A 26224-nucleotide genomic window follows, 5' to 3' on the forward strand; every position below is an offset into this window, starting at 1 on the left:
CATGTAGATGTGTGCACGTGTGTGCATGCTGGTGTCCAACTCTGACCTCCCGATCTTTCTCCTGTCTTCTCCTTGGTCGGAAGAAGCCAGCCTCCTGGGAAGTATCATTTTCTGCTTTAACTCTTCCCCCCCATTGTTTTGCTTCCTCTTCCTGCTCAGGAAGCACATGGCCCTCGCTGGCTGAGATGGAATGGAAGGATGGCTGGGCTTCCCCAGCTGGCTTCGGGACCCTGCAAGGCGTTTCCTCTCTCTGGGTTTCAGTTTTCTCCTCTGGAGGATGATGGGAGTGGCGTAGATGATCTGGATCCTTTCCAGCCTTCTGAGTCTATACCACCTGTGGCTTCAGGCTGGCTGTCACTGTGCCCTTTGCTCCTCCCTCTTCAAAGCGCTAGGCCTCCTGGCCTTGGAGGCTGAGACACTGCTCTCCTCCGACCACCAGAGGGCAGGAGTGCACCGTCTGCTCTCGTTGCCAGAGTGGCTGCCCAAGACCGGATCAGTTCACCTCACATGGTCTTCACCCCTTCCTGTGGTTGTTTTCAGCTAGTAACTGCACTTCTATTTGTAAATTACCTGTGTTTACATGCCTGCTGCCACATCGAAGGCTGGACAAGGTGCTCCTCTAGCCTTTCCTTACCTCAGATGCCTGCACAGAACAAGGCAAAGCAGTAGCAGCTTCTCAGGAAGTGACAGATCTGTCAGGGCTCAGAAGGATGGTTACACTTTCAACATGCTATCAAGTGAGCTTGTAACCCACAAAATAAAAAAGAAAGGAAATAAAGGGAGGTGGTAGCAGGGACCAGGGAGGAAAACCCCAAAAGCACCTTCGAGGGGAGTAGAGGACTGAGATGGCCCATGTGGACTCACCGGGGTGTGTCTGTTTCTCCCAGGCATCATCGACAGCACTGTTGGGGAACAGCGACAGGTGGTGGCTGTCACTGGCGATGGCACGAATGATGGGCCGGCCCTGAAGAAAGCAGATGTTGGCTTTGCCATGGTAAGCAGCTCAGTACACCGTCTCTCTGCCTGCAAGCTGCCTTCTCCATCAGGAAGCCAGGACAGGCTTCTTGTAGCCTGCCACTTCCTGTGCCTCCACGTCCCACACTGCGCTCTTTTTTCTGACTCTGTCTCTCCTAACGACCCAGCCAGTGAAAGTATGTGTAGTGGGAGAGCCATCAAGTGTGAAGACTAGACGACACAGGCAGGGAAACCACGACGTATCAAGCAAGTATTCCTTCACCAGCACTGTTCACCACTCTGCTTTACGCTCGTGAGGCCAAGCGCATCAGAAGCACTTGGAGAGTTTATTTAAAATAGCATATTCCGGGGCGCCTGGGTGGCGCAGTCGGTTAAGCGTCCGACTTCAGCCAGGTCACGATCTCGCAGTCCGGGAGTTCAAGCCCCGCGTCTGATGGCTGATGGCTTAGAGCCTGGAGCCTGTTTCCGATTCTGTGTCTCCCTCTCTCTCTGCCCCTCCCCCGTTCATGCTCTGTCTCTCTCTGTCCCAAAAATAAATAAATGTGGAAAAAAAATTAAAAAAAAAATAAAATAGCATATTCCAAGGTTCCACATTTGGATATCTTGATTCAGTAGCACATGGGTGGGTCCCAGAAATGTTTGGCTTTTCCTAGCAGGCACACTGGTTCATTCTGACATTCCAGCAAATGTAGAAACCCCCGGATTGCAAATGTCATTCTCACACTCAAGTAGCTTATGATTGTAAGCCTCCCATATGTATTGCACTATTGGTGATTTTTTTAAGCCGTGGAAGGATATTCAAGAATAATCCGTGTTTGGGGTGCTCTCTTTAAAAGCAACCAAAAGGGGCACCCGGGTGGCTCAGTCGGTTACGCATCCGACTTCGGCTCAGGTCATGATCTCACGGTTTGTGGGTTCGAGCCCCGCGTCGGGCACTGTGCTGACAGCTCAGGGCCTGGAGCCTGCTTCGGATTCTGTGTCTCCCTCTCTCTGTGCCCCTCCCCTGTTTACTCTCTCTCTCTCTCTGTCTCTTTCTCTCTCAAAAATAAGCATTAAAGAAAAAACCACTTACTTTTTTAATACCATTATGAACTCATGGACTTAAGTATACTTGATGTGTTTTGATCCATTGCCCTTGTTGTTATTTTGACATTCACATTGACCCATCATCAGCCTCATGAATATTGCTGGGTCTTTAGATACAACGGCAATTGTCTTTAATACCTTACTTGGTTTCTGGCATGATAAAAGGTTCCAGAATCATCATGCATATTTCTCGTCCTGCCTGGAATCATCCATTTCTCAAAGGAGTCCTGCTTTTTGGTGAGAAATGGTATTTAGAGAACACAGTCTACATGTCAGGGTGTTCCTGACTACTGAGTAATTCTTTGTTTCTAGATCTTTTCAATGGGCAAAGCTAGGAAATATATCTTTTATGCCTCTTTTTTTGTTTTTGTGTTTCTTTGTTTTAAAGTAAAATACTTCATGAATCCATATTGGTATTTCCAAAGCAAATTTAGAATTATAGAACTCTAACTTGCTAATTTTATTTAACTTCCTTGATTTTATATTTATATCTCTTAAGCTGAAAATTCCGATCCTAATGTCATTAACATAATCATAATTTGCTTTTCCCTAAAATATAGGTGATAGTCTCAAAAGAGCAATAATAATACAATTACTCTACTACAAACAGTTCAAGATCTTTCTTACAGTTCTTTTTTTATCCTGGAGGTATATTCTACCAGGTTCCGCCATCAAGGGGCTATGTCTTTCAAACTGTTGTTTGGAACTTTTTTTTAAATTTTTTTTTTAATGTTTATTTATTTTTGAGAGACAGAGAGAGACAGAGTGTGAGCGGGGGAGGGGCAGAGAGAGAGAGAAAGACACAGAATCTGAAGAGGCTCCAGGCTCTGAGCGGTCAGCACAGAGCCCCACGCGGGGCTCGAACCCACGGACCGCGAGATCATGACCTGAGCCGAAGTCGGACGCTTAACCGACTGAGCCACCCAGGCGCCCCTGGAACAGTTTTCCTTTGTATAGTTGTGCTACCAACTGGTTATGCCAGTTCATTTATATCGTGTTGCTTTGCCTTTTGGAAATTGCTTTTTAAACTTAATTTCGTTTTATACTCATATAAAGTAGTTCTCTAGTTCTCAGGTCAAATATACAAAACAAGGTCTACACCAAGAAATGCAGCTTCTGCTCCCCTCCACCCCGTTTCCTCCCCTCTTAACCCTAAGTAACTTACTTCTCTTGTTTCTGGTGTATCCTTTGTTTGCTCCTTTAAAACATAATCAAACACGTACTATGTTTGTATCCCATTCTCTTAGCTGAGTGATATTATCTGTACTACTATCTATGCTTATCTATTTACACACCATACACTCTTTCTTTCGTGTTGCTTTTTCACTTCATGTAACCTGGAGATTATTCCATAGTAGTAAGTACATAGAGTCCTCCTTCCTCTTCCTCCCCCTTTTTACAGCGCATGTTATGGCATTGTGTGGATTTATTAGAGAACTTTCTGATGGGGAAACTGACTGGTATAGTCTATGACAGGTGTTTGTTTATTGCAATCCGAAAGGGAATATATTGTTACCCGGTAAAGAGAACAAAATCATCTACTACTGGAAGCCCAGTTAATGAATACACTCCTCTGTGGATTGTAGGATTTGCAAGACTTGGGATAGAAGTATGGGCTGGTGGTGTAAGGGATGGTTTTGCAAAGCAAGTAGGGCTTAATGGCAAGGGCCATTGACAACCGATGAGATTTAAATGGATGAGGAAGGAGGATGTTCCAGGTTTAAGGAAATGGTGTAAGTAGAAGTCTATATTCAAGAAGTGAATAAAAGATTCAGAGAACGGTGAATAAACCAGTGGGTTTTGAGCAGAAAGATTAGATAGGAGTAGGCTGGAGAATGAATCCACCTGAGTTCACCTGTTGAGGGCTTTGACTGTCAGTCTAGAAGAGTTACTGTTTCTAAAAGCACAGCTTTCAACCATTGATAATGTCTCTTCAGAAACCTTTAGTGGTTCCCCAGGAACAGAATTTTGAACAAGGATAGGACATCTGAACTGTGCTGCCAGACTACTCCTCCTGGAAAAAAAAGTAAGGTGACTTAGAGGTGGGGGGCGGGGGGAGGGACAAGGACTTGAGTGAGATACTAGCAGCAGCAAACGAAGTATAAGGATTTAGGGGCACCTGGCTGGCTCAGTCAGTGGAGCTTGCGACTCTTAATCTCAAGGTTGTGAGTTCGAGCCCCACGTTGAGGGTAGCAATGACCTAAAAATAAAATCTTTCGGGGCGCCTGGGTGGCGCAGTCGGTTAAGCGTCCGACTTCAGCCAGGTCACGATCTCGCGGTCGGTGAGTTCGAGCCCCGCGTCGGGCTCTGGGCTGATGGCTCGGAGCCTGGAGCCTGTTTCCGATGCTGTGTCTCCCTCTCTCTCTGCCCCTCCCCCGTTCATGCTCTGTCTCTCTCTGTCCCAAAAATAAATAAACGTTGAAAAAAAAATTTTTTTTTTAATAAAATCTTTAAAAAAAAAAAAGAAAGAAAGAAATGTATGAATTTGGAGGTAGAATAGATAGGACATGTTTCCTATCCTTTCCTTCATTTCTAAGGTGGGGGAGTAGGAGAGAAGGGAGAAAGGAATATCAAAAGATAACTGTCATTTCCAGCCTGGGTTCAGGAGTAACACGGCGGCATCAGACCCCAGCCCTGTTTTCTGTGGACTGACAACGTCACATTTTCCCTTGATCTTTGGAAGCGAGAACTCAAAATACGCCGGCTGGGTTAGTAGCAAGGCAAGTGCGCCCTCTGGCGTTTCTGCCTGGTCCAGAAGCTTCTTGGAGGTCACGAACTGCAGCCCTGGTCCAGAACGTAGATAAGCTCTGCTTTAGCCAGTTTCTCACTGTTCTCCTTCCCTTTCTTCCTCAGGGTATCGCAGGCACCGATGTGGCAAAGGAGGCATCAGACATCATCCTAACAGACGACAACTTCACCAGCATTGTGAAGGCAGTGATGTGGGGGCGAAACGTCTATGACAGCATCTCCAAGTTTCTGCAGTTCCAGCTCACTGTCAACGTGGTGGCCGTGATTGTGGCCTTCACCGGAGCCTGTATCACTCAGGTGAAAGGAGCGGAGTGCGGGGTGGGCGAGATGGGAGAGGTGAGGCGGGGCTGGGGAACGCAGGAGGCGGGGTACTGTCTACTGAGGATTACGGACAAGAGTTTCCCCGGTGGTGTTGGGGCAGAAGTTAGCTCTGCTGAGTCTCCATCTGCCCGTGTGGAAGGATGGTAACTCATCTACCATTAATTAGCACATCCTTGTCAGTCGCTGTGATGGGTACTCCTATGTGTTATCTCTCTTCTTCAAAAGCAATCTTGGGAAGTGGGTGTTCTCTCCATTTTACAGGTGAGGAAACCAAGGCCCAAAGAGGTTAAGTAACTTTCTCAAGGTCACTCAGCTAAGAAATGGCCAGATCCAAAGTCTGGGTGGATAGTGGGAGCTAGGCCATTGCAGGGGCAAAGGTGAGGCTGAGGAGGGAGGTAGGGGGTGTTTTCCAAGGAAAGCTAAAAGGACTGGTTCTTCTTCCCACCAGGATTCCCCACTGAAAGCCGTGCAGATGTTGTGGGTTAACCTAATCATGGACACTTTTGCCTCCTTGGCCCTGGCCACCGAGCCTCCTACGGAGTCTCTGTTGAAGCGTCGCCCCTATGGCCGCAATAAGCCTCTGATCTCACGTACTATGATGAAGAACATCTTGGGCCACGCAGTCTATCAGCTCACTGTCATCTTTTTCCTTGTCTTTGCCGGTGAGCCGAGGGTGAGGCTGGGGCTGGGGGAAGGGTCGGAGGGCTAAATGGAGATGGGGGCAGAGAATGGCCTGGGGAAAGAAGGTAGCAATGGTGCACACTGAGCACAAGACTGGGAGTGATAACAGCTGCGTGTACTGAGTGTGTCCTCTCTTCCCACTACCTGGCACATTATGCTATTTGATGTACCCCTCTCAAGAGTTTCACAAGGGTGGGGGTGCCCGGGAGGCTCAGTCGGTTGAGCGTCTGACTTCGGCTCAGGTCATGATCTCGCGGTGTGTGAGTTCGAGCCCCGCGTCGGGCTCTGCGCTGACAGCTCGGAGCCTGGAGCCTGCTTCAGGCTCTGTGTCCCCTCTTCTCTCTGCCCCTCCCCTGCTCATGCTCTGTCTCTCTCTGTCTCTCAATAATAAATAAATGTTAAAAAAAAAAAAATTAAAAAAAAGAAAAAGAATTTCACAAGGGTGGCTTTCTATAGCTTTTTTTTTTTTATAGATTATAAAAACCGAAGCTCAGGTCACATAATGAATAAATAATGGTACTAAGGTCAAACCTGTGTCTGCCCTGACCCTGGTCCACAGTTTTACCACCACGCTGCACTGTAAGAAGTCGAAATCGATGGAGCAAACTGAGAAAGAGGGTCAGATGCGTTGAGATGAGAACTAACACTTAGAAGTATTTGATAACTAGTGTAGCTCAGATACTAACCTATTAGAACGGACACCGGCCGTCAGCAAGCAGTCTGGCCATGCCAGCGTGTTCTGACTCAACCTGAGCCCTCGTGGAGCTCATACTTCACCCACTAATGCTTCCTTCTTCCCCACTAGGTGAGAAATTCTTCGACATCGATAGCGGGAGGAAGGCGCCTCTACATTCCCCACCCAGCCAACACTACACCATTATTTTCAACACCTTTGTGCTGATGCAGCTCTTCAACGAAATCAACTCCCGCAAGATCCACGGAGAGAGGAATGTCTTTGCAGGCATCTTCCGCAACCTCATCTTCTGCTGTGTGGTCTTGGGCACGTTCATCAGCCAGGTGAGCCTCCAGCTGGAGTTGGGGTAGGAGGTCTGGGATGGCAAAGGCCAGAAGCTGGGAACAGGATTCCCTCAGTACGCAGGAGAAGACATGAGGGAATGATGGGCACTCGGGCTGTAGATTGAACACTTTCGGATTCCCAGGTGGCTTCCATTTGCACATGGCTCTAGAACTGGAGCCTGCTGGGTCAGGTGCTCCAGGGCAAGGCAACGTGTTGGTAGCCAATCAAATAAGACTTGTGGGATCCTTTGCTTACCTTTCTAAAACACAGAAATTTCACAAAGTGACCAAAGAGAGGGCCACTCTCCTAGGTCCTTTCCATGCCTCCTGCCAGCACGCGTGAAAGGTGCAAATACGTGCTGTACGGGGTCTCCCCTTGTCCCCGCCCCTTTGTTCACGAGGGGCTCGTGGCAGAAAATGCTGTGCAATTCACAGAGAAAGAGAAGTACGTGGTTCACATGCAGTTGACAATAAGCCTGACTTAGGCTCCCCTTGTAAAACTGGGGTCAAGGGCACAGTTGCCCTGGTGGTAAAAGGATTGGGTTCCTTCCTCCTTGCCCTAGTCAGAGGTAGACTAAAACATCTGCAGATACAGGAGACCATGAGCTGGCCCTATGACAAAGGGCTCCTGAGTCTCCCCCAGCAGGTATCTCCCTTATTTGCCCCCCTCCTCAATTCCCCCTCTCCATCCCTTTGCCTTCTCTTTGTCACCCACTGGCTTTAGTCACAAGAAGACCCCAGCCCCCCTGGATCGCCAGCTCGTCCCTTAATAATAGTCATAGTAACGATATCTGCCCCTCCATCAGGGTCTCTATAAAGACTGTGTCTCTCTTCCCTTCTCCCCTTCTGGTTTCCTTCCTTCTCCTTCTCCAACAGGCCGATCAGGCCTTGCACCACAGGGATCACGGGGCAGGGGTTGATGTGGCCATGACGGCCTTGGCTGGACAGCTAAGCTACCTGTTACCCATCAACCTGACGGTAGGCTGCCTCTGTCTCGGTTCTAGATTCTCATTGTGGAATTCGGGGGTAAACCCTTCAGTTGCACGAAGCTCACCCTGTCTCAGTGGTTTTGGTGTCTCTTCATTGGCATCGGAGAACTGCTGTGGGGCCAGGTGAGTACCGGCAGGGTCGCCGCGTGGGTCCGCATAGCCGGCGACGCCCCTTCCTCTAGAGGAGATGGAACACGCACCGCGGGGACTCCCAGATCGTCCCCGTCATCTTCTCCTTCCCACCCCTCCCTACCCACAGCTTTCAAGATCTTCCCATCTTACAGGATCCCAGAGGGGACTGATCAGTGCCCACCCCTTCGGAGGCTTCGGATCTCTTCTCTAACCATGCCTAGAGACAGGCACGTCCCTTAGCTTCTCTGAGATGGGAGTGGAAATTGTCAATGGGATTTTGCTAAGAAGAAAAAAAAAAGAAATTGAGGGTCTTAGCAGCAGAGGAGTTTACCAAGCAGGAGTCTTTATTCTGATGAAGCCACAGTCTGGCTGTGAGCTGTTGTGCTGACACAGTTTTTGTCTGGTTGTTGTTGTTGTTGTTGTTGTTGTTGTTTTTAATGTTTACTTTTGAGAGAGACAGGGTGTGAGTGGGGGAGGAGCAGAGAGAAAGAGGGAGACACCAAATCTGAAACAGGCTCCAGCTCTGAGCTGTCAGCACAGAGCCCGACACGGGGCTTGAGCCCACCAACTGTTGAGATCATGACCTGAGCCAAAGTCGGACGCTTAACTGACTGAGCCACCCAGGCGCCCCACTGTGCGGACATAGTTAAGGGCTCCCCAGCATCCTGTTTTTCACCCCGACCTCATCTGGGTTGCATGCCTGACCCTCATCTAAGATAAATCCAGACTCGCAAGGTCTCTAGAGAAGCAGATCACACAGTTCAGAGCATAGATTCTGGTACCGGCCACCCGGGTTTGAATCCCCATCTCCCTTCTACAAACTGAATCACTTCGAGCAAGTGTCTTACCCACTCTGTGCCTCAGTTTCCTCAACTTAAGATAATAGGATCACTGTTCATCGTTGTTGATCAGCCAATGACTTACAACAATGTCCAGGACCCATAAGTACCCAGTAAGAGTGAGCTGTTAATATCATAACAATATCATCACGTCTGGTTAAGTTTTGTTCCTTCCCTATGACCACCGTGTGCATCCCCCTCATCCCCGTCTCTGACCCGGGCTAAGCTCTGCTTTGCAGACCCCCACTCTCTACTGACTGGCATCTGGCCCCCTTGGTGGCTTTGCTCTAAGTGGCCCCAGAGATCCTTCCCTGGGACCGCAGGCCTTCCCCCATAAACCTGCTAGTTGCTTCTTTCATATCCCCGAGGTGCCTCCCTGATTAATTGCTATCCCAGTTCCTAACACAAGTCCTTCCACCCCGTCTGTCTGCCGGTGTTTATTGATCAGGGGGTCCCTTTTATACTTGGGTGAAGCCCGCTTGTTTCACTGACTATCTGAAACTCCCGTCTGCGTCTGGTCTCACGTGTGGCCACATAACCTTGGTGCCGGATAATGGCCTCCCTTCTGCACCACGGAGCTCCTTCCAGTCATCCGAAAGTTGCACTTTGGCCTTCTTCCTATTTCAAAATACTTGACTCTGCATCGGAACGCTCATACAGTCCCCGTCTCCTCCAAACCCTGTCTGCTCCTCGTCTGTCTGTGGAAGAGGAGTGATTGAGCTTCCTGTGTGGTTTATTTTGAATTGCAAGCCCAACCCACTGCCCCATGTCTTCTGGTAATACTCCTCTGTCCCTCCCTCCTTGGCCTGTCCCACCCACTCCCTCATCCCAAGCCCAAGAAAACCTCTAGTAGCTTCTCACCCCCGTGTCATACACAGGAATTACTTTGCCCGTGGTAACTAGAAGAGGGTCATTCCCTTCCTGCACGCTTCTCTTCGTCCATACACATGCAGTGTGACCGTCCTGTCCCCAGACTTGTCTTCCCCCTGGTCTGGTCTCTGTCCCTTCCTACTCTGTATCATGCATTACAGTTCTACTTCCCTTAAAAGATCCATGGCAAAATGGAAAGGAAGAACTGAGACAGAAGGAGAATGAAATCTACAAGTAACCAGGCAGCTGGCTGGTCAGATACTAGAATGGAAGTTCTCCTTTGTATGTCCACAAATACAGAAGGCCTTCGTGATGGTCCGCCAGTTGGTAGGCACCGCCTACCTCCCCACCATGGGTGATAGGGTGAAGACTGACCTACCCGGGGGCCTGACCGTGCAAGCTGAGTGACAGCTCTCCCGCCCTGATTGTGATGTCTCCCCTTTTGCTGCACCTGTTCTCAGATAATCTCCTCGATACCTACGCAATCCCTGAAGTTCCTGAAGGAGGCCGGGCATGGCACCACGAAAGAGGAGATCACCAAGGACGCGGAGGGGCTGGATGAGATTGACCATGCAGAGATGGAGCTGCGCCGAGGCCAGATCCTCTGGTTCCGGGGCCTGAACCGCATCCAGACTCAGGTACTCTCCCTAGTGGCCTGTCCTCCCTCCAGGAGAAGAAATGTCTCCAGGTTGGGAGGTGTTGGGAGGGCAGCAGCTGTTCTTGGTAGCCGACATCTCTTCCCTCCCTAAGGCTCACTGCTGCTGGACAGCCCGGGCTCCCTTGCTTCAGGACAGATCGGGCAGCAGCTGCTGCGGGGGCTCCATAGTCAGAGGGCCTAGAGCACGGGACACCAACTGGTAGCATAGTCCTTTAGCTTCAGGTTGGCTCTAAACCCCACTTTGCCACCCTCCCGTTGGGCCGGCAAGCTTCCCGTGTAAGGTCTCTTGCAAGCACCAGACCTCACTTCAAGGTGGGAGACGTTCAGAGTCCTTCCCCACCCTTGAGGAGGAAGGAGTTAGACCATAGCTCTCAGCCAGCACCTCCAGCATACGCTGCACGCACATCCTCGAGCTGCTGTTAGGATAATGTAGCTGTTCTCCAGAGGGATCCTGGTCAAAGAAACTCATCCTCTTCCCCACTCAAACTTTAAGGCCATGGTGGGGAATCTGGTGGCTAAGTGTGTATAAATGACAACAGTCTTTCACTGCCGAAGCATCTTTTGCAGGATTCAGACTTGCTTCCCAAGAAGGAAGAAGCTATAATTTCCCCAAACCTTTTCCCTTCTCGAAATTTGTAAAATGGCCTCGATGCTGCTTGAGCCCCCCGCCTATGAAGCCCTACAGCAACTTTTTGTTCCCTCCCTTTCCACGAAGCAACTGTAACCCACCTTCTCCTGGGTGAGCGAGCTGGTCTAGGCCGGTCATCCTATCTCTCGCCCTGTCCTTGCTCCATATGCCTCTATTGTCCTAGTCCTGAGATTTCCCACCCCCAGAGAGCAGGCCTGTTCCTCTCTGCTGGTTGGCTGGAGAGCCCAGAAACAAGTTCACTCTCTAAAATTAGCCTCGCAGATGGTTTAGAAAGTTCCCTAGTCAAGCCCACCTCCTTAGTGCATAGGGAAGAGAGATCAAATGAACCTTCACAACTGAATATGCTGGGAACCTGTCTCCCACAGACGAGACAATGAAGGAGATGGGAAGGAAGGGAAGCAAGAGCTAGGTAGGGAAACATGGGGGCTCCTCCCTCACGCTCCTCCTCCCAAAGAGGGAAATTCCCACGGGACCTGCCAAACCCCCCCCACCCCCACCCCCCACCCCCCCCCCCCCGCCCTTCCAGGCCACTGGCTCCTGTCTCTAAGGCCCGGTGCTTTCCTTCAGGTCTGCTCCTTTCAAAATAACCTGTCTGCTTTTCTCTCCTTCAGGGTCACTGCCTCCTCCTATGTGATTTTTTTTTCTTAGCCAGGATTCCCTCGTTCCAGCGTCTCCTGGCCCCTTGCCAGACTTCTGTCCTGGGGGGCTGAGAATCATGGATCTTCCTTCCCCTCCACTACCGATTTCCATTCCCTCAACTCTATACCTCTCGGTTCCCAGCCTGCATAGCTTTTAGGAAACTGCCTCTCCCTGTGGGGGCCTGAGGCAGCTGGGCCAGAATGGCATGAAAGCCTAGGCAGCAAAGGCAACCCTCGAAGATGCCACCATGACCAAATCCGTGCCATTGGCGGTGTGCACCTGACCCCTATAAGCAAATGGGCCTGGCTGTGCTCACCTGAGTCACAGACACCTGACGCTCTCTCCTGGCATCAGCCGGTCAGCCTCAGCAGGGCTCTAGCGAAACCCTCGCCATCTGATTGTTGGTCCTCATTGTCATTCTCATTGGCACACGTGGGGGATGACAGGTGTTGCCCAGCTGTTGTCCCATCCTGGTCCCTTTAGTTTAGGGAGACCCAAAAGCACTAGAGAGCCGAAGCTTGGGAAACTTAAGGGCTAGACTCTTGGGAAGGTAACCCTGGGATCCACTTTCACTGTGGAGGTTGGGACTTTGTAACACTAACAGGCACTAAGGAAGGAGTGTGCACCGTAGCTCTGTCCTCCCCACGTGCAAACCCTTTCCTACCACGGGATTGGGCTCCTCAGTCCCCTGGAACTGAACACTATATAAGGTGATGAAGGGATGATAGTTTAGCTCAAGCTTTGGTCTGAATCCAGAAACACGCCCTAAACATTTCACGGCTTCTCGGGAAGCTTTAAAAATAAGAAGAACGGTCGGACTCATAGGGGGCAAGGTGCCTGCCCTCCCACCTTCCCACCTGGGGAAATGAAGTCACATAAATGGAACCAGCCCTTGGTATTAAGCCTGTGGGCATTTTTGAGATGATTCAACCAGATCCTGAAGGAGAAAGGAATTCTTTTTGATTTGTTCCTTGTCACCTCGGGGTCAGGGGTAAGGACGGGAGGTCTGCCCCAGGCCCCAGACCAAGACCGTTGCCGGAAACCAAATGGCATGAATTCACCTCTGTCTCTGAGAAGTAGCACACAGAACACCGGAGGCCACTTGTGTGGGTTAGACTTGTAGCCACTAACCACCACCGGCCAGCTTCCTCCCCCTCCCTGGATCTGGCTACTGAGTCATTGTCAGACATCTGTCAGACATGTATCTCCAGTGTGTGACCGCAGCTAGTAACATTCTCCCTCAAGAGCCTGGCCGCTGGATTCCTCAGCTCCCTTCTCAGGGGCTCTGTCCGTTTCAGCCCCGGGAGAGGGTGTCCCAGAGAAGAAACCCAGAAGCAGGTGAGCCCAGCCGTCGTGGCCTGGGAGGCTTTCCACCCCGGCCACCTGTGTGTGGGCTACTCCGTGCCTCTGTTTTTGCTTTAAACACAGGAGTTAGATTCCTGCAAAACCTGCAAAAACAGGTCGTCGATTTCATTGATTCAGAGGTTCCAGAGCCTCAAAATTCAGTAATCTATGCTTTGCCTCGTGTCTTAAATTCCATGCCTTATTTTTTCAGAGGACAGGTCAGCACAGTGAATAAGCTGTCACTATCTGCCAGGAGTCATGGGGTGGAGAAGTACCTTTACATTTTAGATACATTTGGACACCCACACACCTAAAATGTCCTTCATAGGCTAAAAGGGAAGAGAAGACTGGATTCTGGCTGGGTATTTGGACTCCACGGCAAATTGTTCCTTAAATGAAGTGTAATATGCAAATAACGGTTTTCCCCCTTCTCCTCACTCTTGCTTTGTGTCTGAGGGAATGTCGCTCTTTTTCCCCCGGCTCCTGTCCCCTTTTCCCAGCACTTTCCACCCCCCTTCCCTGACCCTCCAGGACCCCCACCCCCTGCCTCTTTCTTCACCCCTCTCTGACTGTGGAGCAAAGCTGTCTCACTCTCTGATTCTTTGCAGATCGACGTAATTAACACATTCCAGACGGGAGCCTCTTTTAAGGGAGTCCTAAAGCGACAGACCATGGGTCAACACCTTGATGTAAAACATGTTCCTAGCTCATCCTATGTAACAGTTGCGCCAGTCAGATCTCCCCCCACCACTTCTGTTCCTGCTGCTGTTCCACCTCCTACTCTGGGCAGTGAGTGACAGTCTATTATGATGCATGATTTGCTAAAATGACCACAAGAGAGCACGTGGCATCCACTTTAACCAACCGTGGCATCCACTTTAACCAACCGTGGTTATCTTTTCCTTTGGGTTTTTCCCTTTGATCTTTGACTTAAGGGAAGAAAAATGGGACAGAAATCCCACTCCCAAACCAGGCTGTGTGCCCTTTTATTTATTTACTTGTTTTTAGTGTTGAAAAACTATTAAACCATAGCCATTTTAAAGGCAATAATCCTATTTTCTGATTGTTCCTCTGCATTGCTCGTTTCTTCCTGGAGTTTTGTGTTGGTTTGTTTTGCTTTACTTTAGTTTTTTGTTTGTTTGTTCTGCTTTGTTTGGATATGTTGTTCCTCTCCTCTCCTCCTGCTCCTTGGAATCTAAACCTTATCTCCTAAGGTTAGATGTGAGCTTAGGCCAATGAAAACCCTGCACTCGCCTCATTTGGGGGCAAGTTTCAGATCTCCTGAAAGTGAGTATGAAGAGAGCTACGTTCCCATGGGGTTTTCTTACCAGTAGATCTGTCATAATTGAGCCAGTGTTGAAGTCGGTCCCTTAGGCTACCTCTCTGTCGTGAGCTGGTCATACTGGCATAGAGTCGCTGAGTGTGAAGAAAAGAAGGTGTTCAGTTCACATGCACAGGGCTAAGTGTCCCTAAGGTTTCACTTTGCGGGGACTTTAAACCAATTGAATTCACATGTGGGCAGGAGAAATGTATAGGGAAAGGTCAACATAACATGTTTTTCTTCACTCCAACTTTTTTTTTTTTTAAGGAATCTCTGAAGAGCAGCTTTTGCTTTGTTTTGTTTTTGTTTGCTTTTCCTTTCCTCTAGTTTGATTGTGTCGGCCGTAGCCAGCCCTCCGCGTTTTATTGTGCGTATAAGGTTTTGGGAACCCCTTTCGCAGCCAGACTGTCAATTGGAATGCTGCCAGTGTTTAACCTAAGATCTGGTGTTCCCTTCGGTAGATTACTGGATTCTTGCTAATGCTTTTGCCTTCCTGTTCCTGGTCACTTTACCTTCCCCCAGTGGGACACAGAGAGGTGAGAGGAGGCTCTTTGCTGATAGTGCTGTTAAGGTACTTGGCGGGGAAGGAGTCTCTGTGTGTGAAGTTTATTGTGAGCTTCAGATAGTTGAGTGTTTTATTTATCTCTTTCTCCCCCACTTCCAACCTCCCCCCCACCCCAAACCCTGGAACAGAGAGGTAAAGAAAGAACAGTTGCATTGTCTATGGTTCACGTGGTTGTGACCTGTGCAGGTTGACCAGACTTAGATTATTTGTTGTCTTTTCAGCCAACTCTAAGGGTTCTGGGGTGACATATAGGAGGTGGGGTTTTCCACAGATACATACTTCTATAGATACATATTTCCTAGGCCCCAAAGCAGTCAAAGAACAAAAGAAGTCCTACCCTTCTCTCTCTGGTCCTTCCACATTCCTCTCTTTTTTCCATTTTTCATCTAGTTTTTCCCTGTCCTTCTAACTAGCATCTGTTCTTTTTCAATTATGCCCTTCTTTTAGGAAGGGTTAGTGGCGGATGTCCCTGTGATGTGAAGGTAGAAAGAGACTAAGCAGAAGACAGAGCCCATTGGGTAGAAGGTGTGGTCCACACCCTCAAAGATAGAAAATCAGTCAAGAGACACAGCCACGCCTGCTCTTTCTCCAGCTGTGCCTTCTTACTTGGCCGTCCCAGAAGAAATAGTCACGCATTTGAAGACCCCCTTCCCCATTCCAGATCTCTAAGTGAATTCAGTTATTTATCTAACTTTCTGTAGATAAATCTTTAAGATCTCCCTCTATAGGAAAGCCCTACTCCCTTCTCTTCCCCTGGTTTCTGAAAAGGGAACAGAAAACTGTCGAATATAGCTGAAGAAATGGAGTCTTCATCTGCCCCTTCATAGAGCTCCAGAGAGTGGCCCTTAGCCCTCATACCTAATGGAAAGTCCAGCCTGGTTGGGACTCCTAAGACATGAGAAAGAGTTACCCTTCAATCTGTGACTCCGCCCATAGGACCGGGGCCACAGAGGTGTCATTTCCCAGCGGTTTCGAGAGATGAAAACTGGGGAAGGAAGGGCTGATTGGCCGAGGGGAGAGTGTCAGTGGCTTTCACAGCACCCTCTTCACCAGCTATGTCTTGTTCCCCCTACACGGCTCACGCACCAGACATCAAGAAAGGAGGATCCCACCTCTGCTTGGGGTGGATTGGTGATGATGTATCTGTGTGATTGTGTTACATACTCTCTGAGGCCAGTGCTGGAGCCGAGGAGCATTCTGGCACCCTTCTCCCTTCTCTCTGCCACCAGGCCACTAGATGGTGCCACCTAGCTCCCGGACCCCTCTTCCTTTGAGCTCTTTATGCAGGATGCTGGTTTCCCTTTAGATTCTAGAAGCCCTGCAGTGTAGCCGGATGACTGTTCCTTGCTCCCCCAAAGAAGAAATCATCCCTATTTTTCCATCTACCCATTCCAATTCACTTTTATTTCCCTTACTGTTTACCTGTAACAATGTTATTGATCACCCCAACAGGTGAGAGGAAAAGCCAGAAAACAGGGCTCCAGACCCTGACTCCAACCCCCGTTTTTAAAAATCTGTTTTCTGTATTGGACTTCACACAGAGTTGTTTTCATTAAGTGTTCAGTGGCTTAAAAAAAAAAAAATAGGAGCAGGAAGTTTGAAAATCACTGATATTGAAGAGAAGCAACTGGTGGTATAAAGGTACCTGTTCTTCGGCAACACTTGTTAAACACTTTGAAATCTCAAGAGCAGGTGGAAAGCGTGGGCCATGCCATCACTCCTACAGGGGGGTGACATGGCTTTGAACCCACCTCTTGAGCCTCTGTTCCATCCGATCTGACCTAGATCTGGAGCAAAGAGCACATGACAGGTAAAATTCACCCGTCAGATGGTCACTAAAAGTCCTAGCAGGGTGGAAAAGTAGGTCCTTACTTTCCGTTCAGTGTGGTGAACGTGTGCCCAGGTTCCTTGCTTCTTCTTGGCGGAAGCGCTGAGCGGATCCGACCCAGGGGCAGAGAGTCCTTTGCCTTCTAAGCTCTGAGCACCCTCAGTCCCGGGTGGGTCCTGCCGTGCTGTTGTGGGGTGGAGGAAAGCCTCGGCTGGCAAAGACACAACGTTAGCGGATCCTCCTGGCGCATTCGTCTTAAAGGTTCTGTACAATGACCGAAAGCACGGCCTGACTCTTTGTGTCTCCGCTGTGTGCACATTCTTGCCTCTTCTCCAGGGACACATTCTCTGCTGCGACAGCAGAGGGGTGGAAGAGGTGCCTTACGCCGACATTCATCATTCCTCGCCCTGCCCCTCCCCCACACAGCAGTTTCTCCCGCGTTGCCCCCATTTCTTTTCTGATGAAACAATTTTTGGACGAGACTAGAATCAGCCACCTCCCGACAACTAAAACTGCCCTACCACCACCGTCTCTTCCCCCCCAGCCTCTCCCGCCAACCTCTCGGGATCCAACCTCCTGCCCCTACCCCAGTTCTACTAACCCAGGTTCTAAGCCATACTTGAGAGAGGCCTACGGTTCAGAAAAGCAGGCCGGGGGCGCCTGGGTGGCGCAGTCGGTTAAGCGTCCGACTTCAGCCAGGTCACGATCTCGCGGTCCGTGAGTTCGAGCCCCGCGTCGGGCTCTGGGCTGATGGCTCGGAGCCTGGAGCCTGTTTCCGATTCTGTGTCTCCCTCTCCCTCTGCCCCTCCCCCGTTCATGCTCTGTCTCTCTCTGTCCCCAAAATAAATAAACGTTGAAGAAAAGCAGGCCGCCAAAAGGGCTAGTGCCTGTGGACAAGGCGCAAAAAAAGACCTTGACCCTTCTAGGACAGTGCGGTTCCCTCTGCCCGTTAAAACTACAAATTGTCTGTAGCACGGCCTCCCGGGTTGGGTGCCTTCTCTCCTGGTCCCACCCTCTCCCTTCTCCGCCTACGATCGTGCTCCTCTTCCAACTTACAAACAGCTGGACAGAGCCACAAGGCCCGGCACAGGTGCTGTGCGTCAGAGACACGACACGCATTTGAATCACGCAGGCCACCTCTTCTGTCAGTAGTCAGAAGGAAGGCATCTTCTGATACCTGTATTTCCTCCCCATCTGCCAGGGGAGGGCCTGAACGGTGGAGTTCCGCTTTCTTTGGGGGAAGGGGGACATGGTTGAGGTGGCAGGATATAAGCGTATGCATGTTCCCTGACAGAGCAACTATTAAGCTGGAGAGTCTCAGTTTCTTGCATGCTGCCAACACAAACGAAGATTGTTTTGTCTGCCTTGCTGCACGGTATCCATGGCCACTTATCACCCAAAGTATATCCTGTATGTGTTTGGCTCTTTAAGGGGTTTAAGCAGATAACTAAATGTCGGTGTGTGATGTTTCCGTTCCACATTCGCAAAATGTTTGGCCTCAACACAGAAAGCCACGTGTCTGAAGCATCTTTTAAGTTTGGCTATTAATTTGCACCTAGTTCCAATGCCCTTGCCTTCCATCCAGAAGAACTAATGAATCTTTGTTTTCTGTTTCGTTTGAAGAATGGATTGTTTGGGAACGCTAACTTTGCTTTGGGTTCTCTACCTTTTTTTTTTTCTTTCTTTCTTTCTTTCTTTCTTTCTTTCTTTCTTTTTTTTTTTAACGCAGCTTTTGAAATATTCAGTTGTTTGCCATCACTCACCCCACCCCAACCCCGTGCTTGGAAGTTGATGTTCCTGGTGTTCCGTGATTTCTTATGTGTTTGATTTTGATTGTTGAGCAGTAGTGTCTTGTAGTTTGGGTTTTGTTTCTCTCCTCCAACCACCAGTTCTTTGTTCTACTGGCCAATTCTCACCTTCGTGTTTTCTCGTCCTCCTTTTCCTTCCCCTGGTATAGATCAAAGTGGTCAAAGCGTTCCATAGTTCCCTCCACGAAAGCATTCAGAAACCCAAGAACCAAAACTCCATCCACAACTTCATGACCCACCCTGAATTCGCCATAGATGAGGAGGTGCCACGAACACCACTCCTGGATGAGCATGAGGAGGAAGATCTCGAACAGGCTCCTAAGGCTGGGACTAGGGTGCTCCTGTTGGATGGTGAGGTCACCCCATATGCCAACAAGAACAACAATGCGGTGGACTGCAGCCAAGTGCACATCGTTGCCTCCCATGCGGACAGCCCTCTACACAGCCTGGAGACATCAGTTTGAACTTCATTCTCTGGCTCCCGTCCCCGCTTTCCCCATTTCCTTTCTCATCTGTCCCATCTCTAAGGTGACGATGGGACTTTTCACTGTCATGTCAGCTGCTCCCAAGTATGTGTGAACCCCCACCTGACCATGAAGAGGCAAGAGTACAGACCAACAAGGATTTCAACTTAAACTTGAGTTGGGGTTTGTAGCAGGACCCAGTCAAACCCCAGGCAGGTAATGAATGGTAGAATCTACCCCTTGGGTGTATCAGTTGTCATGTGTAAAGAAATGATGACAATCCTCTTGGCATCTACCCCAACCCAGACTCTTCCCAGTATGTATACATATGTCATCAACTCCTGACTTCTGGATTTTACCCTATGAGTCTGTGCCATTTATAAGCGAGGTTGAGGGTTCAGAGAGAGAAAATATCCCCAAACGAAATGTGTTGAGATAGGAATGGAATGTATAGAATCATCTTATAGAGTGGTTGTTTTTAAAATGACTTTCCCATTTTCAAACCTTACACCTAAAGCCCTCTAGCTCTTTCTGCCCTTCTAGTCAAACCTCCCCAAGGTTCTTTTGGTTTTTTGTGACCATTGTCTTCCTTACTTTCACTCTTTCTTTTTTTTTTCCCCCCTTTTTTTCTTTTTCTTTTTCTTTTCTCTTTTTTCTTTTTCTTTTTTCTTTCTTTCTTTCTTTTTTTTTTTTTTTTTTTTGTCATGATGATTGAGAAATTGGAAAGGACATGGCTGAATTGAGTCAACTTTGGCCATTCTCCCTTCTGGCCCCAGTGGAACCCTTGGCTTAGTCTCAGAGGAGGAAAGGTTTCTCTGCTAATAAGATCCTTTTGAAGCAATTGAGAGCTGGTAAGAATGTGTTTCTGTTGTTGTCAGGTTACCTTCCACTTCTAAACTGCCATCTTGTCAGGTGTGTATCATTTCTAAGTGCCAGGGAGCTCAGCCTTGACCATGAAGCTTTCATATGTTTGGTATGCAATTTTTACCATAAGCCTGATTGTTCTCCTATTCCCAAAGTGGTAGCAAAGGAATTAATTGAGACCAGCCCTGCCTCCTAAGTGGACTTGGATATTGAGGACCAACAGCTAGCAGTTCTAGGACAAGACAGACCATCAAAGCCAACTCTTGTGCAATCCTCCTTGGGTTGACCACTACCGCTTTCAAGGCCTTCTGCCAAGGCTCTTCTAGGACAGGACCTGATTGTTGGGGAAGTGAGTACTGAGAAGCCTTGGGAGAGGCCAAAGGGCCATCCTAACAGGATCAGAGAAACCCTTCGTCCGAGAAAACCAGACACTCTGACTGAGGTTAGGTGCCCAAGTACCAGCTTTGACATACCCTTCATCTTCCTTGTTCTGCTCTTTCGTGGCCCCTAACTCGTCTGGTCTCTGAACAGGTCCCAACCTTTCTCAAATATTCTGCTTTTGAAAATACACATCCCAAGTGGACTCCAGTGACATTTTGCTGACTTGAAGGAGCAAAAGACCCACCCTGCAATTCTCTCCTTCCTCTCTCCCTTTCTCCCACATGACCCACTCAAGGCCCTCCCCAGAATGTGCTCGACTGCAAAGCCCTGTGCCTTCTCTCCCTGAACACTGCCCAAAGCATCCCCTTCCTCCCTGCCTCTCAGGAGTTGGGGACTTTGCCAGGAGATTTTTTTTTTTTTAAGTGTTCCTTAATGGGACAAGGTGGAGCCACGTTTGCAGGAGCTTCATTTTTATCCCTGCTGATGTGGACATCAGCTCCTCTGTGCAGGGATTATTAGCTCATGTCTACCGGTTCCCATTAAATAAATGAGGCCTGTCCCCCTCTTTCAAGAGTGATGGGAGTAGGGAGTAGGGCTCGAGTCTCTTATGAACTGCCAAATGTCCCCTTGTGACGGGAAGGTGGCCTGAACCTATGCTCTCTGGCCTTCTCTTCTGGATCCCTCCTCCCTTACCCCTTCCGTCCGAGCCGTCCGAGGTAGAAAGAGCAAGGAAACAATACCCCCTACCCATCCCCACTCCTACGCAACCCACCAAATTTGATTTGGGTTTTATAAGGGTCACGTGCTTCAGCAATCTTTTCTCTGTCTTAAATACTCCCGTGGGGACAAAACAGCTCACCCAAGGTGTTAGGTGTGCACATACATATTTATTAAGTACATTGGAAGATTTCGTTCTGTCAAGTCTTTTATTACCTCAGATCAGTTTGAGAAACAAGCCAATAACAAACTTTGGAGGCTGTTTTACCATTCCTGCTCCCAAAAGACTCTCATGGTGCCTGACAGGTTACTCTTGAGAGCTTGTGTCTACTCGTTTAAGCTCAATGGTTTTTGTGTGTATTCTAGTTTCCGTGGTAGGAGAGAAAAAAAAAATAGAGAAATATTATGCAAAAAATATAGTTTTCTTTAGATCAGAAACTGATATTTTTGAGTCAGCCATATGTATTTTGTTTAAAGGATTCGAAATTAAGTGCTGTCATGTTACCCTGTGGAAGGGAGCATATAACCAGCTGTTTGACATGACAGGTGACTTAGTATATTTGTAATTGGTTTGAAAACCAATGCACCGTACTTCCTTTCTCCAAACAGCCATCTTTATACTTAGGGAAAAAAAAAATGTGTTGGGTTCTAGACTTTTTTAATATAAATTTTGTTGATATGGAATTGAGTAAGTTTAAGTGTTTATGTGCATATGTTTTTTATATAAGTTTTTTTTCTATTCAGTTTTAGTGATCCAACTGGCAGTGAGTCAATATGGCACAAGTTACTAAAGCTTTCCCCCAATCTGGTGCTTTAGATCTGAAAAGGGTCTGATGGGGAGAAGGGGAAATTACTATCCTAGATGAACCTAGAAAAATGGGCAGTAGACTGTGAATGGGAAGGAAAGCATCCAGCAAGAAGGGATAGCCAGCAGCAAATGAGGGTATGTCCCCCACGCAGATGGGTGCCAGGCTTTTCAGCGACTGGTGAATTAAGATCAGGGGCCTTGGTTGAATTTTGTTTCTTGATGGGTGGCTGGCAGAGTGGTACCCACAACACGAATATCTCTCGGGCTGCAAGGATGCTCTGATTTGGGGGTTGCATTTTTTATGGTTCTTTCACCTCCTGTTGTCCCAGGAGTTTTCCCTTAATGAGTCTTTGTGCAAGGATCTGATTTGGGACTTCCCCTCCCATAGAAATGTTGTGTGCAATATATTAGACGGGGGATAGATTTCTAAGTGGAAAAAACAAAGGCTGGTTCTAATCCCGGGTGGTAATCTTGGGGCTAGGTCCTTCCCATAGGTGCCCTCTGAAGTGACTCCCCCATCCCTAAAGGTGTTAGACCACCGAGCAATCCTTCTGACGCTTGCGGGTTCTTTAGGGTCTAGGTTTCTTCTTCCACTTGAACGTCAGAGGGGAGAGTTTGCACCGTTATATCTGAGCGTTGACCTCGCTGCCGAAAACCCGGTGGGGGGGGGGGGGGTGTGGCAAGCTCGCATGTGTCCTGCAACCTCTAAATGCCTCACCTCCTTTCTTTCCTGCTTTCTTTTGCCTAACGATTGAAGCAGCCTGGGACGCCATCACAAAGTGCACACTTCCTCACCTTCCGTATCTAGGGACCACCCGCTGCAGCGGTGGGGATGAGGCACTTGTAAATGCCTGCTATTCTGAAGCCATTCCAGCCTTTTCCTCAGAATAGATCAGACGCCCTTCCGTTTAGCTCAGTGCCAGTGCTCTGCCTTCCCAGCCCCGCTGTTAGGCCTGCTGTCCCCTTTCCTCTTGACGAGGAGAGACGGAGGGAAGTGAGCTCCCAGTGACCGAACTGGCCTTTGGTTCAGATTTGCTCCCCATATGTATATATGCCATATGCGAATATGCCATATATATGTGCCAACAAATCTATCTACGTTGTTCTTTTCCGATCAGCACGCAGATAGGAACTTTGAGTTTCTTCGTCTCTTTTTTTCTGTTCTTCTTCTTTTTTTCAGTAATTAGTATAACAAGCACTGGTATTTTTGTATAAAAAAGAAAACCAAACAAAACATAAGATTGACTAGTGTGGTCTGCATGCCATCAACAAACATGGCGACAGCCAAGCAGCAGTGTGCGCCCCAGTGTGTGTTACCATAATTCGCAGTTCAGCCGAACAGTGCACCCGATCTGTGTTTGCGTTCCGATATTATTGAAGCTCTCTGTACAACGTTTTGCATGTATTTATATGGTTCTTAAAGGAAAAAAAAAAAAATGCCGTAAACCGGCAAATCTGAAATTCAAATATGCTGTCCACTGAGACGGGAAGAAGAGGAGTTTTAAAAGACGGGGGAGAAAAAGGGATATATATATATATTTTTTGGAACCAATAAAGCTTGTTGCTGATGAGAATCAGTACTGCCGTGCACTGAAAATAAAAACCCATGCCCACCTGTAACTGCGCTGTCCTCAATGTGTCTCCGCTGGGGGGGGTCGTGTCACGGGGGGTCCGTGGGAAGGGGAACCTGGCACCGTCACATCAGGAACCCCATCCGTGCAAGCCCGGAGCTCAGCTTGTCACTGGTGGCGCTGCAAAGCTAGAGCTTTTGAGAAAGGAGATTTGGAAGGATTAAGAGTCCGACGTGGCAGTCCTTTCTTTTTTTCTTTGCCTTTATCTTTTTTTTTTTTTTTTTTTTAATGAAATGCCCTTTGGAAAAATTCATTCCCCTGATATTAGCACTTTTTTGCCTACCTTGCCTCGGGTTCTCCAGTCCCTCCCTTCCCAGGGTTTCTGTTCTGTTCTGCTAATTGTCCCGTTCCGTTCGGTGAGTCTCTAGCATGACTGATTAGGCCCCACGTTTGGGCCAAAACAGCTCCCTGGCAGCTCACTTGGGCTCTGAGCTTCAGTATTTCAGAACTCCTAACTCCCTGCGCCTTTCATCCAGGCGCCCAATCAAGTTCCACAGCTCTCTCTGGAAACATCAAAGAGAGGAAAGGACTTTGTCGGCTCCCCAGGGTCCTTTAGGGAAAGTATGATAGGGAAGGACAGCCCAAACTCTCCTGGCTGTTTGAACAGGCTGCTTCTGAAAGGAGGAGCCAGCCCTGAATGAAGCTGGCTTCTGTAATGAGAAGTCTTGTCCCTTCTTCTCTGCCTGTCCCCGGTTGCCCTCCATAGACACAGGCGCCCTGCCTGTTTCGGGTCTTTAAAACGGGCTGGGGAGAAAAAAAAAAACGAGTAATAACTAACAGGGGGCTAGGCCTTGTCTGATAACAGAAACCATTCGCAAAACAACCCAGTTTCTTTTTTTCCCCTTACAGATTCCCTCCCCATTCATTACCTTTGCTAGAAAGGGATGCAAAACACACAGACGTGTACACACACACCTTGAGTCCTTTCTAAGGCTCGGCCCTGTGTCTCCCCTCACTCTCACCTTGTCTCGGCCGGACCTGTGATCTGTGCCTCTGCTGTGCCAAACTGGGTCTTTCTCATTTTCACCTCCTAACCCCAGCGTGTGGTAAGTAAGGCCTGGAGAGGCATGAGCTTCAAAGCAGCTCTCTGGCAGAGACGAACAACCCTGAGGTATTGTTTTAATAGAGAATAAAACCAGCTCAGCTCCTTGGGCCTGAGTTACTATACAAAAGAAAAAGAGTATGTTCTTTTCTTCCATTTTTTCCCCCGCCCCCAGTTCTAGAAAAACACAATTTCTCTGCCTTTATATATGGTTTACGGCCTTATATGTGGTATACGGTCTTTAATAATGGTTTGCGAGCCTTTCTCAGCCACCATATGCTCTCCCTGTGGTCACTGGCTTTGTTGGAAGCTCTCCACCAAGACTCACTGGTCCCCTCCCAGGTACACACACACAGCTGGGCAACCCCCTGACTTGATCTGTGGCAAATCCAAAGATCAGTCATTGGGGACCAGCGAACTTGTTACCAGCCCCTGACCTGGCTCCGTTAGGGCATGGCCTTCATGTTACTTGCAAGCATGAAGGAAGGTGGAAATGGCACGTCCTTTACCGGCAGATAAGTCTGGAAACCCGGATGTAAACAAAACACGTCAACATGTTCCTATGTTTGCGGTGCCATTTCTGTTCATTTGTCGCCAACATGAACCTAAGCCATGAGCGGTAACAACCTGCTAGACCCTTGGACTGTAATACTTTTAGCCGTGAAAGGGAGTGACTTCTGCGTCCTGGGCCTGCCCGAATGCTGACGTGGGATTAATCCTTGTCCTCACAAGACACACACATAGAAGGGAGTGGCCTCTTCGGAACGGCCTGACTCTGCCATCTCCTCAGAGGCCGGTGTCAAAACCAGAAGGCCACTGGACGCCTCCAATGAGAATCTAAGTGGTCCGCATATTGGAAAAGCCAAATTGCCATCAGAAGCTTGGCTTCTGCTCACACAGTCTGAACAAGGGGAGCCCCTTGAACCGTCCGAGTAGTCGGAGCCTTCATACTCAGACCCAGGTGTATCCACCTCTGCTCTTGGACAGACCTGGCCCCTGAGTTCAGGGTCAGCCAACATTTGGTTTCTCTGACGTCCCCTGTAGCAGAGGCCGTCCTCCGTTACACGGGCCATCCTCCAGACACGGCACATTCGTTGGGTGATAGTTTTTTTTGCGTGCTGGACCCAGGAACGCTACCGTGAACGACTGATCTGTGTCTTAGAACTCGAGATCCTCATGGCTGGGCCTGATTGAAAGCAAATACACACGAAAACTGACTTGAAAGAGGAAGTGAGGCCGAGGACGGCAGGGCCGGGGACCCACAGTGGCCTTCAGCACCGGTGACAGGGAGAACAAATACGCCTGTGGTCATCCAAAGCCCTTCGTCTGCGTCAAGAATCCCCACGTCTTCCTGCCGAACCTTTGAACTAAAACTGCTGCTCTTCAGGTAGGAGAGAGAAGGGGTTTGAATCTTGTCTGCTCACCCTCTGGCGGAGAATCTGAAACAGAGAAATTCGAGAGGTGGAGTCGGATCCTGACGTGCGGGCAGCCCAGAAGGCAAGAGACTGGCGCCCCACACTCCGCTGCTTGAGGGGCTTGATTCTCCACCTCAACAAGGGGACAGTTGAGCTACATCAATGATTTTCAGGTTACCCTTTGAAGATCCGAAAGGGATTCCTCAGAGATAATTCAGAGCCCACAGGTGTTCAACACAAGTAGCCTTTTTTTTTTTTTTTAAGGTATTTGGCTTCTAGGTCAGCGGTAGCTTTAAAAAATTGCTAAGGGGGCAAGGGGGGAGGGCACCTGGGTGGCTCAGTCGGTTAAGCGCCTGACCCCAGCTCAGGTCATGGTCTCGCGGTCCATGAGTTCAAGCCCCGCGTCAGGCTCTGTGCTGACAGCTCGGAGCC

At 48.9% G+C, this 26224-nt stretch overlaps 1 protein-coding gene across 10 annotated transcripts in view; it reads left to right on the forward strand.

The window, feature by feature from the left end:
• The window catches only part of ATP2B4 (ATPase plasma membrane Ca2+ transporting 4), a 98625-nt gene extending 75301 nt beyond the window's left edge, over positions 1–23324 (forward strand). For 5 of the 10 annotated variants that reach the window (XM_043567965.1, XM_043567968.1, XM_043567974.1 and 2 more), the window contains 7 exons: positions 888–994; positions 4915–5106; positions 5579–5792; positions 6617–6828; positions 7833–7940; positions 10120–10296; positions 18620–23324. In XM_043567965.1, coding sequence (XP_043423900.1) covers positions 888–994; positions 4915–5106; positions 5579–5792; positions 6617–6828; positions 7833–7940; positions 10120–10296; positions 18620–18934 — 1325 coding nt within the window. In that variant the 3' untranslated portion in view covers positions 18935–23324. Of the gene's footprint in view, positions 1–887; positions 995–4914; positions 5107–5578; positions 5793–6616; positions 6829–7832; positions 7941–10119; positions 10297–13556; positions 13738–18619 lie in introns of all 10 variants that reach the window. The other 5 variants (XM_043567969.1, XM_043567972.1, XM_043567975.1 and 2 more) reach the window with 4 other exon arrangements.
• Positions 23325–26224: the final 2900 nt, after the last annotated feature.

This window comes from Prionailurus bengalensis, chromosome E4 (assembly GCF_016509475.1).
Source record: "Prionailurus bengalensis isolate Pbe53 chromosome E4, Fcat_Pben_1.1_paternal_pri, whole genome shotgun sequence".
NCBI lineage: Eukaryota > Metazoa > Chordata > Mammalia > Carnivora > Felidae > Prionailurus > Prionailurus bengalensis.